At 44.3% G+C, this 17,593-nt stretch overlaps 1 protein-coding gene across 1 annotated transcript in view; it reads left to right on the plus strand.

The window, feature by feature from the left end:
* Nucleotides 1-17,593, plus strand: part of YY1 (YY1 transcription factor) — a 200,717-nt gene that overhangs the window by 60,367 nt on the left and 122,757 nt on the right. The window contains exon 2 of the mRNA XM_069208324.1: nucleotides 16,145-16,307. Within this exon, the coding sequence (XP_069064425.1) occupies nucleotides 16,145-16,307 (163 nt within the window). The remainder of the gene's footprint in view (nucleotides 1-16,144; nucleotides 16,308-17,593) is intronic.

The raw sequence follows: 17,593 nt of genomic DNA on the forward strand, positions 1-17,593 counted from the left end.
AAGGAAGAGTATTTTTATGTTTTCCATTTTTATCGGAGGTGGGCCTTCTCGTCTGTGTACACAGCTAGATGCCAGTTATTGTTTGCCGATGAGATTGTTGTAGGGGTTGTGTGGTTTTGGGGTGGTTTTGAAGAGATGGCATCGATGAGGGGAACTGAATGGATGAGAGAGGAAGGGAGGGCGTAGGGAGGAGGGAAAGAAGATAGTAGAGGAGCACAGTACAGGGCAGGAGGAAATATTTGACAGGTAAAAAGAAAATGACAATATAGCGATTGATTAAATATTTGTGATGTGAATCTAGATTCCGTGGAGAGCTATCATCTAACTAAGGAGAGGGGATGGAGGCCACAAGTGGTCAAGCCTAGGTCCGGAGTCCAGTCTTGCTGCGCTCTTTACAGAATAGGTGTGTATTAAGAGCCACAGCAATGTCCAAGTATGGTGTGTTTACCTATATTCCATGGTAGCTGTAGTGCTCTGGGGTTGTTTCTATAGTGGTACCTAGTGAGTTAGTTGCCTTTTAGTGGGAGTGGATAATAATGTGTATTCTATTGTTTATTTTAATGTATTTGCAGGTATATTAGTTGTAGAATATAGAGACATTTTTATATTTGCAGTGAGTGAGGTGCCTATATATAAGGTGAGTGTTCGTTGGTGACACGTGTCATTCATTATTACTGCTGCTTTAACTTTTTATGTCAGCAGTTAGGATTGTGAAAAATGGTACCCGATATGTTTCATAATTTTGGAGTACAGTTTACAGTAAATTCTCTACTTACTGTCATAGTGCTAACATAATATCAACCTAGTGTCAACGTAGAGCTAACGGAGTTTCAAATAGTTATCTGTAAGGTGCCTACCTAGAACCAACATATTATCAACTTAGTACCAGCATATTGTTCACGTAGTGCCAACGTATTCTCAACATAGATTCAACACTGTTCTGCTTTCCCTCTTATCTCATAACCGAGTTTACAGAACCTCTCTGGAATGCACTTCTGAGTTTAAAGAAGACATTTATTGTTATTAATTCCCCACCACGAGGTTCCTGAGAGACAAAATTAGTAGATTGGAAGCACACGTTCAAAAGTAGTCACAGCAATTAAAGCAAAATATATCCAAGTACTTCTCAGTTTTAGTGTACACAGCAAATATAGGTGATTTATATCCTAGCATAACTCCAAAGCAAAGCATAAAAGTCAAAATTCATCACCGAGGGCCTATAGCTCAGCTTCATCTTTCTGGGGTCTGCAAGTTGATGACTCCGGTCAACTGCGAGAAAGAGATTTTCTACCCAAACGGGAGACAGGCAACTGACGTCTAGCTCCTTTCTGAAGTCAAAGCAGATTCAATCTACCCTGCTGTAGCCCTGAGTCATCCTTAAAAGCAAACTCAGTGTGAGAACCGAAGAACCCTGGAGAGTGGCCAATTCTCCGGAGGTAAACACAAAATCTACGTGCTCTTGTCAGCTAAGGTCTGGTGTGAAGAAAACAGCTTGGTCCATCTTGTGGAAAAACACAACTTGGAAAACACAGCTCATCTGCAATGTCTAACCCCACGTTAAAACCAATAGGCAGCTAACCTAAATATCAAATGTAATGTCTAATGTCATGTCAAAGCCAATAGGCAGCTAAACTGATTACAGAATGTAATGACTAATGCCATGTCAAAGCCAATAGGGAGCTAAACTGAATACAACATGTAATGTGCTACTGGTGAACATTGAACAACTAATATGCGCAGTGGTGAAACACAAAGTCATTGGTCAAACACAATTAATAGCATCACAAACACATATCGAAGTGAGTCGGTCAAGTGACCCCAGGTTCCTGTATTGCAGGTAGTGCGGGCAAACGTTTGTGATATTGTCCAAACTGTGAGTCACAACACAGTTTCGATAGCAATTGGACAACTGCTAAGTACCCGTTGGATGGCACTCGGTTTCAATGATATTATCATCAATGTGAGGCTAGTATCAATATTAATGTCAATATGAGATTTTTAAATGTAAATTACGTTGAAAGTGAGAAGATTACACATTGCTTTCAAACCGATGACTTAATTATAGCAATTATAAAACATCCGATTTAACCAGAGCAGGTTAAAGGTCATTATAGAGATACAGTAAACAGACATTGAAGAAGAGAAGTTAATCTTACCATTGGTTAGGGTTAACAGTAGGTTGTTAGGTTATTAGTAGGAGCTAGTAAGTTTAGTTAAAGTTTTGTAGGTGTCACAGTGTCCTTTCTTCGGGATCTGCACGTTGCTGAACAAAAGGCCCACCTTTCGGAGTCACCAACTCAGAAAGCTAATATAGCATAGAGTTATGATGAAGTCAGTCGGGGGAAGGGAATTAGGGTAGGGAACAGCAGGGAGAGAGATCTGAAAAGAAAAGGTTAGAACAAATATGCAGTTACTCATTCATAGAACTATGACTCATCAATAGACTCTTGACTAAATGCGTCTCCGATATCAGATGGAGATCCCTTTTGAAATGAGGGCAAAGACCCTTCTTTGAATCATGGAACAAGAATAAACTACGACCTCAGAACCAAGAAATGGCAAGAGCTTTGGACTATGATCATCATGGAACAAGAATAAACTATGTTCTCAGAACCTAGAGATGGCAAGAGCTTTGGACTATGATAATCCTCAGAATATCAATCCTGTAGCATCTATGCATTCATATCATAAACCTTTGATCATGACCTAGAAAATCTCAAATAATTAAATATGCTTTTCACATATAATGCTTTCCAACAAAAACAAAAAAAACAATTAAAAACTATGATTTGATTATCTCCAAAAAATACTTTCACATTCACAACTATAAAGGTCGAAAAGATTTTACTCATTGAACTTGAAGCGCTTTACTTATAATACCAGGAAGCGCTTTTACTTATCTTGCCTGAAGCGCTGCGCTCATTATACTAAGGGGGCGCTTTACTCATGTGGCCTGAATCACTTTGATTGTTGTGCCAAGAGTCTTTTACTCCTCTCGATTGAAGCGCTTTGATTGCCGTGCCAAGAGCGCTTTACACCTGTGGACTGAAGTGCTTGAATTGCCGTGCCAAGAGCGCTTTACACCTGTGAACTGAAGCGCTTGAATTGCCGTGCCAAGAGCGCTTTACACCTGTGAACTGAAGCGCTTGAATTGCCGTACCAAGAGCGCTTTACACCTGTGAACTGAAGCGCTTGAATTGCCGTGCCAAGAGCGCTTTACACCTGTGAACTGAAGCACTTTAACTGCCGTGCAAAGAGCGCTTTACACCTGTGCTCTGAAACACCTTTGATCGTTGCGCCAAGGCCGCTGTACTCTGGAAACAGAAAACGCTTTGCTCATTATGCTAAGGGGTGCTTTACTTCTGGAAGGAACGACTTCCTCCAAAATTGGATTCACCAAGGACTTACCGCTACGAGTATGACCTACTCGTTTTTTAATTCACCATGGAAACAAGGATACTTCGATTGGATGTCACTCTGCCATGCAGGAACTCTGTTCTTCAGAGAAACACTCCCCCCCCAGCGAGGTCTGACTGCATTGAAGTCTTCAAAATAGTGAGCAACGTGCTTGGGTGTGGCTGGGCTTTATAGGCCTGCCACACCCCAAGATGGCTGCTGCCTCTAAAAACATGGGAATTGTAGTCCCTTCATGGAATAGCACTGATAAGTGCATCTTGTCCACCAGTGTCCTGAACCTGCAGCTCTATGAGCTTTGCCACAGGGCAGCCGACGCGGATGGCCACCTTTGGAGCAAGAGGAGATGACAAGTGGTGCGCATAAAGTGCCGCAGAGCCACGCAACGGAGTTTCAGGCGGGACCTGGACCACGAAGGCCTTATTCCTGACAGTAGGTTGCTACCCTTTTATTCTGTCACGATTTGAAGAAGTGGAAGCAACTGAAACAAATACTTCGGCCTGTTTATAGTTCTTATGGAAGAATGAGCTTGTACGCCCAGGGGTCGATCAGATTTCTGTAGCGTTATGGGAAGAACAAGAATGGATTTCGTTTAGGCCGTTTGTGGGCAGCCTTGATCATCCGGGCTCGAAAAATCATAAAAATGTTACTAGGCCTGAAGGTCAAGTAACTTAGATAATCTACTCGACCTAACTGTAATGTACTTGACCTGTAAACAGGTCTCAAATTGTGTGATCCTAGGCAATTAGTTTAGAGTCGCCTTTTTCTTAATTATCACATATGATTGCACCTTCAAATATGTGAGCTCAGCATTTCTGCAGTACAAAAAAACCTCTTTTGTTTAAGTAGACTACAGTTGGCTGCATGCCTCACAAGAATCTAGCCCACATATCCATGAGGTCTAGCCCACAAATCCTAGGACTTCTTTTAGTTTACTAACAACGTTGCCATCAGGGCAGGAGTGGTTCTCAGTTTGTTTAAACACTCAATATGAATAAATATATTACTAAACCATGATGTGGTAACATATTGTAATCTACACACAATAACTTTCCAAGAAATGTCCAAAAACCTTTCCACGAACGTTCAGCTTTACTGATAAAACGATAGTGTATTAACAATCTGTTAAAATTGGTTTTCAGAAAACCTATCCTTTGCACATCAACATATAAAGTATTCTGATTTGTTTTCATGCTACTAAAATATTTTTTTCATCACACAGAAACATAAAAAGGCTTTCACAACTACTGAAAAATGTTTTGAAATGTTTGCACAGTTGACTTAGTCATTTAAATGTTGTGTGTTAGGAAAAACCTGACACCCTATATCCTTTTATTTTACATTCTAAGCAGCAGGTCACACAGTTCACCTTACAAAGTCCTGGAACTCTGCAATCAGAGAGAAAATTAATTGTACGAAAAACTGACTTTTGACCTCTGTCTGTGAACACAGAGCAAATGTGACATCATAACAAGATTTTAAGGCATCTTTTATTGCCACTCCACTTTTCAACTGAACAGAACAACTGTTCAGTGTGAACTTGCCAGAAGGGATGTGTATGTATTAAAAATAGCTCAACCTGATCAAATGAGACTCGCCAATGTGAGTGGTCGAGTGGATTTTTCTAGCCCTGATTATCGTATGTTACTGAGTTGAAAGTTAGTAGGAAGGATTTGTGTTAAGTGTTAGCCATTCTTTCCGAGTTTTTAAGAAGTCATTTTCAGGTCTTGGATTTCTGCAGCGTCGGAGTCCAGTTCCTCAGTGTCTTCCAAATTGATGGTTTTGCCATTGTAAGTTGTTTTCATTTGGGCAGGACCAATAAACAAAAACTGTATAGACAGATTTTTCAGAGTTTTCCTTTGGGAAAGGAATGCCTTTCGTTTCTTGATAGTTTCTTGAGAGATCCCAATATAGGCGTCTTGCCACTAAATTCTCTATTTTCTGATGGATACAACTACCTGTGGATTCCTCACCTCATGAATACTCCCATGGCGCCAGCATTCGACGGAAATCTTCTTCCTAGTCTCTGCACGTCGACGAGGACGTCACCCTAGCCCACGCGACGCCGCCTGACGTCATACAGGCAATAAGAGGTCCTCGACAACGTGCCGACGTCAGTTCCCTTTTTTCCGTGCATTCGAAACGGTTATCTTCGAGGGAGCAACTGTTACTTTCGTGGTTACAGTGTATTTTTTGCTGCGTAGTCCTTCGCTGCAGTAATAATGTCGCAGAGAAAGTCGGGATTTAAGCCTTGTCGTGAGTGTGGGGGCAAGATGTCAGTTACGGATCCTCACTCCGACTGCCTTTGGTGTTTAAGCTCCGACCACGACGTCTCGACTTGCGATTCATGCCAGCACATGAATCCAAAGGCCCTCAAGGAACGTGAGGCGAAGTTGTTTATGGCGAAGTCGAAGAAAGAAAAACATCATAAGAAGTCTTCTTCGCCAAGGCATCGGCGTCATCGAGACTCCCGGTGCCGTAGAGAATCACGGCGCCATTCAAGCAAGGAGACTCGTTCCAGGTCTTCGGATCGGCGCCGGAGGACTTGGGAGGTCAGTCCCACGGTCATGCCGCATCCATCGATGCTGTTGCCCTCTCCAGCGTCACCGACTTCACCTGGACAGGCGTCGGTGATTGAAGTGGTGCAGCCTCTGGTGTTGTCTCCGGCGTCGCAGACGTCAAGGCCGGCGTCGGGGTCGCCTTTGATACAGGCACCCCAGTATCCGCCTTTTCCTACCCCTGGAGCCGATAGTACCGCATTCCTAAATGCGATGTATACCATCTTCCAACAGATGGCTCCAGGGGGTGCCCCGGCTGGTCCTTTGGCCTTTTCATTGGGTGATCCTGCGCCTCTATGTCCGGCACCCTTTATGCCCTTTCTCCCTTTTGGGAACGTGGGCTCGGCGCCGGTGTCGGCACCGGTGGCCACTCCGGTGACTTCGGAGGGATTGGTCCCGGAGATTTCCATTCCGTCGTCGGGATTTCGTCCTGTGACTCCGGTGGGTCCATCCGCTCCGAGTGCTCTTTCATCGGCGCCGAAGTTACCTGTGGCGCCGGACGCGGCGTCGGTGGCTTCTGAAGATCGGCGCCGATCTTCGGCTTCGGCGGAGGCATTGTCGACTCCGCGTATCGAGCAGAGGCTTCATTCGAGGAGACGTGCTCTCCGTTTTATTAGAGGAGCAGGAGTACCAACGAGTCCTGGAAGAAGGAGAACTAGAGGACTCGGGTGATGGACTGCATGGTCTAGATACAGACAGTGGGCTGGACACTTCCCCTGAGTGGGATCTTTCGTCTCCAGGGGAACACACGGAGGAGGCTGCTTCCTTTCACGCAGTGGTACGGAAGGCAGCTAGTTTTCTGGACCTGCCTTTGCCGGTGACAGAGACAAAAAAGAACCTTCTGACAGAGGTGCTTCATCCGGCCTCAGCTGCGGCAGAGCCTCTATTGCCGTTTAATGACGCTTTGCTGGATCCGCTGCTAGAGGTGTGGAAGAGACCAGTATCTTCCCCAGCGGTTCATAGAGCCGTAGCCAGGAGGTATCGAGCTGCACCAACTGACCCTGGCTTTCTTTCTAGGCACCCTACACCGGAGAGCTTGGTGGTGCAGGCCTCCTGTTCATCCAAATCAGCGCCTGGTTCTTTCCCGACGGTGCCTGGGGACAGGGACTCGAAGAAACTGGATGCGCAGTCCAAGAAAATCTTTTTGTCCTGCAGTCTGGCGTTGAAGGCCACCAACGCAACTTGTATCCTGGGGAGATATATTCATGCTCTTATGGATGACATTTCCTCATCATTTACGGAGCTTCCCCAGGGTCTTTTGGATGTTGTTTCAGATGCCCAGGCTGCCGCGACCCAGATTATTCAGTCTGGGCTGGACACCACCGACTCGGTTGCCAGAGCAATGGGCACGACTGTGGTGGCAAGGAGACAGGCCTGGCTCCGTAATTCAGGGTTTTCTGCGGATGTGCAGTCAACCCTATTGGATCTCCCTTTTGATGGGGACAAGCTGTTTGGCGCCAAGGCAGATTCGGCCTTGGAACGTTTTAAGGAGAGCAGGGCCACAGCCAAATCGTTAGGACTCCAAGCTCCTTCTTCCTCTGCCTCTTCCAGGATTTTCAGGAGGTTTCGGGGATTTGGGCGTGGCTCTTCCTCCTCTTCCTTTCGGGGGAGATTCCAGCAACCTGCCTCTTCCTATCCCTGTAGATCTTTTAGAGGGAGAGGGAGGGCCCGCACCAGAGGAGCCTCTCAGTAGCACTCTGCCTCTTCCTCGTCCTCTGGAGGGGTGCAGCAGGGAAAGCAGCCTTACGCTTCCACCATTTCCCACTCACTCCTCTCCTGTAGGGGGAAGATTACAGCATTTTCTCCGCAAGTGGAAGACTATTACAACGGACACTTGGGTTCTCAGTATTGTGGGAAAAGGCTACACCCTTCCCTTTCGGGAGTTCCTGCCCCTCATCCCGCCCCACCCATCTTATTGTTCAGAAGAACACCTCCTGTTGCTAGAACAGGAGGTACAAGTCCTCCTTTCAAAGGGCGCGGTAGAGTTGGTCCCAGAGCAGGAAAGGGGTCGAGGTTGTTACTCAAGGTATTTCCTGATTCCCAAGAAGGATGGTCGGTTGAGACCAATCCTGGACCTGAGGATCTTAAATTGGTTCCTCAAACAGGAAAAGTTCAAGATGCTGACCCTAGCTCGGGTGCTTTTGGCGTTGAACAAGGAAGATTGGATGGTGTCTGTCGACTTGCAGGATGCTTACTTTCATATCCCGATACTCAAGTCACACAGAAAGTATCTCCGGTTTATGGTGGGATCGTAGCACTATCAGTTTGCGGTCCTTCCGTTTGGTCTTACTTCAGCACCTCGAGTCTTCACGAAGGTGATGTCGGTGGTTGCGGCAGAGCTCAGAAGGAAGGGGATAGCAGTATTCCCTTACTTGGACGACTGGTTGATCAAAGCCAAGTCTCCGGAGCTTGTCGCATCATCTGCAGTCAACGACTCAGTTGTTGTTCGACCTGGGTTTTTCGGTGAACGAGCCCAAATCTCACCTTGAGCCCTCTCAGCGCCTCCTGTTCATAGGGGCAGTACTGGATACAACATTGGGTCGAGCCTTTCCTCCGCCTCAGCGGATTCAAGATATTCAGGAATTGGTTCCAATGTTTCAAAATGGAGCGGTAGTTCCAGTACTCAAGGTCCTTCGTCTGCTCGGTCTGTTTGCCTCCTGCATTCTGTTGGTCACGCATGCTCGCTGGCACATGAGGGCTCTTCAGTGGTGCCTCCGAAGGCAGTGGTCTCAACACAAAGGGGATCTAGAAGGTGCTGTCAAGATCTCCAGAGATGCTGCGGTGGACTTGAAGTGGTGGATTGCGAGCAACAATCTTTCACAAGGAAAGCCGTTCGAACAGTCGCCACCAGTGGCCACGGTCATAACGGATGCTTCCACTCTAGGGTGGGGAGCTCATCTGGGGGATCTGGAGATCAAAGGCCTTTGGTCTCCAGAGGAACAGATGTTTCATATCAATCTGTTGGAGTTACGGGCTGTACGTCTGGCTCTCAAGGCCTTCCTCCCTTCCCTTCGTGGTCAGTCGGTACAGGTCCTAACGGACAATACTACCACGATGTGGTACATAAACAAACAGGGAGGAGTAGGGTCGTACCTTCTCTGCAAAGAAGTTCTTCGACTATGGTCCTGGGCAAAGGACCATCAGATGTGCTTGGTAGCAAATCATCTGGCCGGGGTCTTGAATGTATGTGCGGACAGTCTCAGTCGCCAATTCTCGGCAGACCACGAGTGGCGTCTCCATCCAGATCAAGTCCGTTTAATCTTCCAAAGGTGGGGGTTTCCTCGGGTAGATCTGTTTGCCACTCTGGAGAACGCGCATTGTCCGTTATTCTGCAGCCTCCAGTATCCGATGCAGGGAGCGATAGGGGACGCGTTTCAAATAACCTGGTGCGGCCAGTTGCTTTACGCGTTTCCTCCCATACCCTTGATTCCTCGAGTATTGAGGAAGATTCGCCAAGACCGGGCTCTAGTAATCTTAATAGCTCCGGATTGGCCAAGGAGGGTGTGGTACTCCGACCTTCTCCAACTCTCAATGTGCCCTCCGCTCCGTCTCCCTATCAGGGCAGACCTCCTCTCGCAGTCGCAGGGGCAGGTTTTACACCCCAACCTCCAGAGTCTGCACCTACATGCCTGGAGATTGAACGGGGCAACCTGAGTTCTTTCTCTCTCCCGCCTGATGTAGTGGATGTTATATTAGTGGCCAGGCGACACTCCACTAAATCTATTTACGCTAATAGGTGGTCTAAATTTGTGGCGTGGTGTGGAGAGAGGCAGATTAATCCCTTACAAGCTCATCTATCGGATGTTTTGTCTTTTGCTCTGTATCTAGCGCAGAAAGGCTGTGCAGTGGCTACCATTAAGGGTTATTTATCGGCCTTGTCAGCCTTCATATGTCTTCCAGACCAACCGTCGTTATTTAAATCCCCTATTGTTGTCAGATTCTTGAAAAGTCTTCTAAATAAATATCCTCCAAAACCATTCGTTATGCCGCAATGGGATTTGTCCTTGGTCTTGACTTTCCCATATGGGGTCCCCTTTTGAACCTATGCATTCTTGCCCCTTAAGGTATTTGGTTATAAAAACAGTCTTCCTGGTTGCTATAACATCTGCAAGGAGAGTGAGTGAGTTGCAGGCCTTATCGGTAAAGCCCCCTTACACAACTTTTTATGGGGATAAGGTGGTGTTGAGGACCAAGGCTGCTTTCCTCCTGAAGGTTGTTTCACCTTTCCATTTGGCACAGACAATTACTTTGTCCACGTTCTATCCTCCGCCTCATCCTTCTAAAGAGGAAGAAAGACTGCACCGGCTGGACCCAAAGAGAGCGTTAAGCTTCTTTATTGATAGAACGAAGGATTTCAGGCTGGAGGATCAGCTGTTCATCGGATAAGTGGGCAAGAGGAGAGGAAAGGCAGTCCACAAGAGAACACTCTCCAGGTGGGTTGTTCTTTGCATTAAAATCTGTTACTCTTTAGCAAAGAAGGATCCTCCTGATGGCATTAGAGCTCATTCCACCAGAGCTAAGTCGGCCACTTCGGTCTTGGCCAGAGGTGTTCCTGTGGTCGACATCTGCAAGGCCGCAACTTGGTCGTCCCTTCACACTTTTGCGAAACATTACTGTTTGGACTCTGAGGTCAGAAGGGACGGCCATTTTGCACGGTCAGTGCTGCAGGATTTCTTGGTTTGACCATTTAGGCACCCGCCACCGGGCGTGGTACTGCTTTGGGACTCTATTCATGAGGTGAGGAATCCACAGGTAGTTGTATCCATCAGAAGAACGAGTTACTTACCTTCGGTAATGACTTTTCTGGTGGATACATTAGCTACCTGTGGATTCCTCACGGTCCCACCAGCCTCCCCGTTGCCTTTCTGGTCTTACCAAGTAATCCTTGAGTGCGCTCCTCTTGGTCTTCAAGGTTGCAATAGATGTTGTATATATGGATACTTGTTTATATTTATCTGTATATATATATATATGTATATATTCTTGTGTATATACATGATTTGCATATATTTGTTCATTTAAAAAAAAAAAAAAAGAGCGAGTTATATTAAATTTACAGCTATTCATTGCAATATTGTGTATTTTACAAGGTTATGGGATGTTGCCTTGCTCTTTCATTGCATTAGGTTCTTGTTCTCATGCACGTAAAAAATGTTGGTACTGACGTCGGCACGTCGTCGAGAACCTCTTATTGCCTGTATGACGTCAGACGGCGTCACGTGGGCTAGGGTGACGTCCTCGTCGACGTGCAGAGACTAGGAAGAAGATTTCCGTCGAATGCTGGCGCCATGGGAGTATTCATGAGGTGAGGAATCTACAGGTAGCTAATGTATCCACCAGAAAAGTCGTTAACGAAGGTAAGTAACTCGTTCTTCTCATCTGTGTGAGAATGGCTTCAGTATGTGAGTAGCGGAGGGCCCTGAAAATTGGAGCTTTGCTGTTTGTGGTCTTATATGTGGGCACTCTGCGCTTGAGTTATTTCAAAGTCCTTGTCTAAGTTTATATTGAGTACTCGGGGGGGATCCATTTTGCAATGAATGTTGCACAGGTTCAGGAAGACCAAAAATGAGCAAGTTGCCCCTTCTATGTATTTCTTCGAGCTCAGTGATGTTCCTTTCCAGTCGAGCCAGTTGCGCAGTGGTGGTTGATAAAGTTTTAGAAGAATTGTGTTTATGGTCTTCCGGGAGGTTTATCCGTGATTCTGTTTCAGAGATTCTGCCACACAGTTGTATCGTTTCTTGTTTCTAACATGCAAAGTTGCTCTGTACAGTTTCTGTGGTGGATTTTGTCGATTGAGCAACAACATGCAGCAAATCGAGTTTCTGCATAATTAGGTCTAGAGTTATGGATATCTCAGACTTAGATTTTATAGGGGAGTCTGGGGCCAGGAGTTCCTGCTTGTGTCTCTTTTGTGCTGGTTTGGTGTCTTTCAGTTATCCCCTCTCTTCTTTGGGGTTGTGCTGGTTGGAGTCTGCCATTTTGAGAGCAGACCTTACTGTATACTTTGCGTTGGGTACACCTAGTGGGGTTTCGGTAGTCCTTGATTTGATTGACGGAGGTGCCAAAGGCTGGGAGTTAGGGTGAGATGCAGGAGTCTGAATCCTTCCTGGGTTAGTAACACTTAAATCATTTGATATGGTGCCACAATGCAGATTGTTGAATATCAAGGGACAGCACTTTGGAGTGTAAGGGATTATCAATTTGGGTTGCTGTTGAGGTGGAAAATTCAGGATCCCAATCTGTGTAGTTTAGAAGTAAGAAAGTTCTGGAGCATGCTATAGAGAGAGTTGTATTAAATGGAGGTGGCCGTCTTAGGGTCAGGCATAGAATTGGAGGGACTGTGATATATTTGCTGTGGTCGGTAGGTTATTATAGATAGGTCCCTACCCTTATAGAGCATTGTATAGTAGTGCCACTAAGTGCTCACCTCTAGGGGGTAGGATGTTCGTAGTGACACTGGGATAGACAAGTAGATTCATCTACGTGGAGTCCTGGTGTCGGACATTTTAGGGTCAGGCGTACTGAGGCAGCCTCTGGAGCACTTGGTCATAAGAGGTGTTTCTCTCAGTTTTTTCACCAGAAGTGGGTCGCTTAAAGTTCCACACCTTCCTATATCCTGGGCACTGTTTAAAGTGTCTGTGGAGGAGGTCTATCTGCAGAGCGGGCTGTTTTTGTCCCTCAGCACAGCAGAGCCCTCCGATTAGATGGCCATTTCCCTCAGGCGGTAGCAACGCTCCCTCCCCCGACCACCCCAAGCCAACATAATATCTTTAACTGACAATTCAATATGATTATCCAGATGAAACGATAAAACGTTTTTGTCTGGTATAGAACAATTATTAAGTGCAGAGCATAAAGCAAATATGTGAATGATATCAGCTGCATTTTGACCACATTCGGAACAGTAGGTCTTTTGATTCGAGCTATTCCTAGACCATTTACATATTCTGTCCTGGATATAGTATAGTATAACATACACACTGTTCAACATTGCTACAATTTAAGGTTAACAGAACAGACTGAGCAATTGCAAACATCAAAAGCAACTGTTATTTCTTCAACTGCAATATCTACCTATGGACAAGATTCAATATAGAATTGTAATTGAGGACTTGCCATCTAGAGTGAAAAAGGAAGTCAGGATATCATCATCCGAATGCCCAGCCATAAATATTGTATTAGAAGAAAAAAATCCTGAAATGGTAAATAATTAAGACTGATGGGAAAGACCATAGAGTATCTGCAGAGTAGAAAAAGCACAAACCCCGTCTGAGTCACAATTCTGACCCACAGTCATGATGCCATGGTTAACCCAGCTTCTGGACACCCAATCATGGAGGATAGATGGAAAAATGAGATTCCCCCAGTAGCGGTGTAAATGAGTGAATAGCCTGCAGAGAATATTGTGTGCAGATTGCCCCCCCCCCCCCATTATTTGGACAGCGTTCTGAACGATCTTAACCAGGACCCGCTTAAAATAGTTTGGATCAGTACATCTACTCAAAGCAAACTTCAAATCCGTCTATAGGGTCATTTGACACCCCTGAGCAAAGCCATGCAGCTCAAGGCGAGTAAGAATTTTCTTGATGAGAGAGCCAAAATAAGCCTAAAAATGTAGCTTAAAGTCTGGGAGAAACAAACTACCTTGGTTAAGTGGGATTTTTAAAAAGCTTATAGCTCTTCTGGCCCTCCAGTACCCCAGAGGAAACTGCCAATCGCCCCCTTGAGGCACCTAAAAAGAGTTAGGAACCCATGAGTGGATTGCCCAGAAAAGCTAAAGAAATTTGGGTAAAAAGTTAATTTTGACAATTACATTGGCCAATTATGCTGATTGGAAGGCGATTCCAAGACCACATCTTCGCAATAACCGACTTTAAGAGGGGCTCATAATTTAATGAAACAATATGATCCATATTGGCACAAAGCTTTACCCCATGGTATGTAGCAGCAGTAACTATCCCTGGAACTGGAATCAGATTGAAAATTCAAAGTAATTTGTGTTTTAAACGGGTTAAGCTTATAGCCAGAAACAACCCCAAACCTCTCAGCCTCAATTTTAATTAGTCCAGTAGTCAACAAGGGATCAGCAGAGTAAATTGCATTATTGTCAGCGTATGCGCTTATTTTCTGTTCATACCATCAATGATATGAGGACAATTGCATAATTGTCATAAATTACAGCAAAATTACATAAGACTTTAGGAATTATGAGCGAACTGAAACCCATGTAGAACTTCTTTCTTAGCACAAAAAGCACGTGTGTCCAAAATAGACCCATAGATGCATTTTGCTGTAAGCAAATAACACTAAAAGCAACAAAACACAAACATCCGCAGCTTCTTTTCTTTCCATTTTATTTGTATGTGCGCTGATCTATTTTATGATATTTTGTTCTCCTGTGTATGTTGGCCATTATCCTGCACAAAGGTTTGTTTGATGCTGTGTGCTTATCCTGGTTATATTACTGTGTTTGTTTTTATTGGTTAATTGCAACAATATGAATACAAATATTATTTTAATAAACTACAGTTAAAATAGTAGAATTTAAAAGTTTCAAAAAAATGAAAAAATGCAATAAAGAAATGTCAAAAAATAAAGAAAATTAGCTATAAGCATCAATTTGTTTCATAAGAAACCAAAACTTCCCCAAACAAAAGCAGTGGAAAGAGGTGTTAAGTTTTATCCAATGGGAAACACAAAAAATGTTTTAAATTGACATTACTTGTCCAGTAGTTGTAGGCTTGAAGCTGGTAGTTGACCCCCTTTTCTCCCCCCACCCCCCTTCCCCCAAATGTGGTCCTGAGAGCTCTAGCTAGCTAAGTTGGGTTAGTAATTGTGCTCCAGCTTTGAGCAGGAACAAACACATGTTGAAGCTGGTAATGTTGTGTCTTGTCTGAAGGACCAGTCAGTTTGTCTATGTCCACCGAGTAGCAGTGCTTCCTTGAGAGAAAAGTCCTCATATTGTCAGGATTTTCCCCAACGTCACCTACACAGTAGCAGTTATTATTTGTTTTTTTTAAGGGGGGGATCGGGGGGGGGGGTTAACATTTGTAAAGCATGTTTGGTTACCTAGAGAAATTGCTTGCTGTTAATCTGCAGATATTTTAGCAAATGTGCCTAGTTCGCTGGTATAGAACTACACCTGAGGGCTGCATGGTTATCTTGTTGTTCTTGGAGGATGGTGGACGAGAAGGAGTGGTGCCAGTGATAATGAAATCGAATAGCATGTCTCTCTTTCAATCACTACAAGTGAGGGCTGTTTGGCGGCCTGTTTACAGACCAGAGGCTCAGTGTGTTATAGTAGTGTTATGAGAGGGTGCAAAGGGATTTTTTTTTTTTTTAACATTGAGCAACTGGTGTCATGGGTTCAGCCTTTCTGGCTGTGTGCTTCACCCACACAGCCTCATGTTGCTCACTCTCACCGTTTGCCTACTCCCCCATCCTCGCACTCTCTCAGCCCTCTATGTTGCCTCCAATCTTTGCCCTCCATGTTGCTTCCATCCAGTCCTCTGTGTTGCTTCCCCCACCAATACCTTGTGCATTACTTCTGCCTCCATACTAATTATTTGAATAACAACATAAAATACAGAAACAAGTATTTATCAAGCAAAAGCAGATGATGACATTTTTTTTTTTATTCACAAGCAAAGTATTAAAAAAAAATTAAAAAATTATAATCCTAAAGGGAAGGTTGGAGCTTTTCTAAATTCAGTTTGAGGACGCTTATCGTGTGGTCTGTTTGATGCACTTGTCCTGCTCCCCAAATCATTCTGAGGATACTAATTAAATTTTTATTCTCCAGTTTCAAACTACTTCAGATTTACAGACCACGTTATTTATAACGAAGCAAATTGAAAATGTTATAAATTTTACTAAAGTAGTAATCCTGTTGAACTTTCTAAGCAGTTGCAGACCCTTTGAGCAGGCCATGCAGACCACCAGGGATCCCAAGACCACAAGTTACAGGATAGTTACATTGCGTCTAGTTTGTACTCAGTTGGCAAGGAAGCCCAATTTTAACTCCCTCTCCCCACTTTCTCCCACTGTTGTATATTTCCAGTGATGAAAAAATAATAAAGCAATTGGATCTTTTAACAAATGAACATGTGAATGTGCATTGCATCTCTTTCTTCAGTATTCAAACTAGTAATTGCCATGTATCTTTATTTCAGACGACAAAAAAGATATTGATCATGAAGCAGTGGTGGAAGAACAGATCATTGGTGAAAACTCCCCTCCAGATTATTCAGAGTACATGACTGGAAAGAAGCTCCCTCCTGGTGGTATTCCTGGCATTGACCTGTCGGACCCAAAACAGTTGGCAGAATTTGCTAGGTGAGTTACTTTGTCTCTTTTCATTTAGTGGATAGTTTTCCTTTTGCCATGAACTTGCTTGTTTAGGTTTTGTAACTCTACTTTTTTAGGTCAAGTCTACCAGAACAGTACAAGCTTCCTGATTGAGGGAAAAAAAACATTGTGAACTTACAGTGGGCTCATAACCCAACCATTGCTTTCCATAGGTTGGTTTTATTGTCCCTTTCATTGGCTTGATAGCTTTACTTTCTCTTCTTGTGTTTGTTTGTTTCTTGGAACATAGTTTATTTACCATTTAACTTGATTTGGTTGACTTATGTCCTTCCATTTCTCAACTACTGTTTTCTGTTTTTTGTAAGGACTACCTGAGAGTGCTAGTGTCTTCTAGCTCTTTTTCGTGGGCTTCTTCCCTTTTTAGGTCTTCCCCAGTATGTTTGTTGCTTCCTTCCTCAATCCCAGTCACGGTTAGTAGGTCTCATCTCAGGCAGTACCTGCACTGATGCTTGCAAGGGAGTTTTTATTTTTGGAGAGTTTGAGGCTGTCTTCTCCCCCCACTTTTCTGACCTTGTTTTGCTGGCACTAGGACTCTAGCATTGGTTAACGGTGATAAAATGCACAAAGTGCTTGTGCTCGCTCCCCTGAACATAATAATGTTGACTTATTCCCAACTGGCATATTTAATTTAGTTTGAAGACCCTAGTAAAGTGATATTATGCATACCCAGAGCCTGTAAATTAAATGCCACTTGTAGGCCTGCAGCACTGAGAATGCCACCCACTTAAGTAGCCCCTTAACCATGTCTCACAGCTGCCATTGCACAGCCTGTGTGTGCGGTTTTAGACTGCCATATCGACCTGAAAAATAACCCTTTTGCCAAGCCCAAATCTTCCCTTTTTATACATAGGTCACCGCTAAGGTAGGCCCTGGACATTCCAGAGGGCAGGGTGCAATGTATTTAAAAGGCAGGACATATATTCTTATATTTTACATGACCTTGTAGTGAAAAACTCCCAAAGCTTTTTTTCACTAAAGCAAGGTCTGACTCTCCCATAGGATAACATTGAGATTACCTTATTACATCTTATAAGTGTAATGACCAATAGTGAAGAAATAGACTATTTCCAGTTAGGTGCACCTCAGCTCTCATTGTGTGTGTGTCTGCCTAGGAGGAATATACAAAACCCAGCTGTCACCCACCCCAGACATGCATTCCACAACAGGCAGCAGACACCAAGGGCCAGATGTACGAAAGGATTTTACCCATTCTGTGTCTATGGGAAAATGCTTTCGTACATACGGCCCTAATG

Source organism: Pleurodeles waltl, chromosome 9 (genome assembly GCF_031143425.1).
Source record: "Pleurodeles waltl isolate 20211129_DDA chromosome 9, aPleWal1.hap1.20221129, whole genome shotgun sequence".
NCBI lineage: Eukaryota > Metazoa > Chordata > Amphibia > Caudata > Salamandridae > Pleurodeles > Pleurodeles waltl.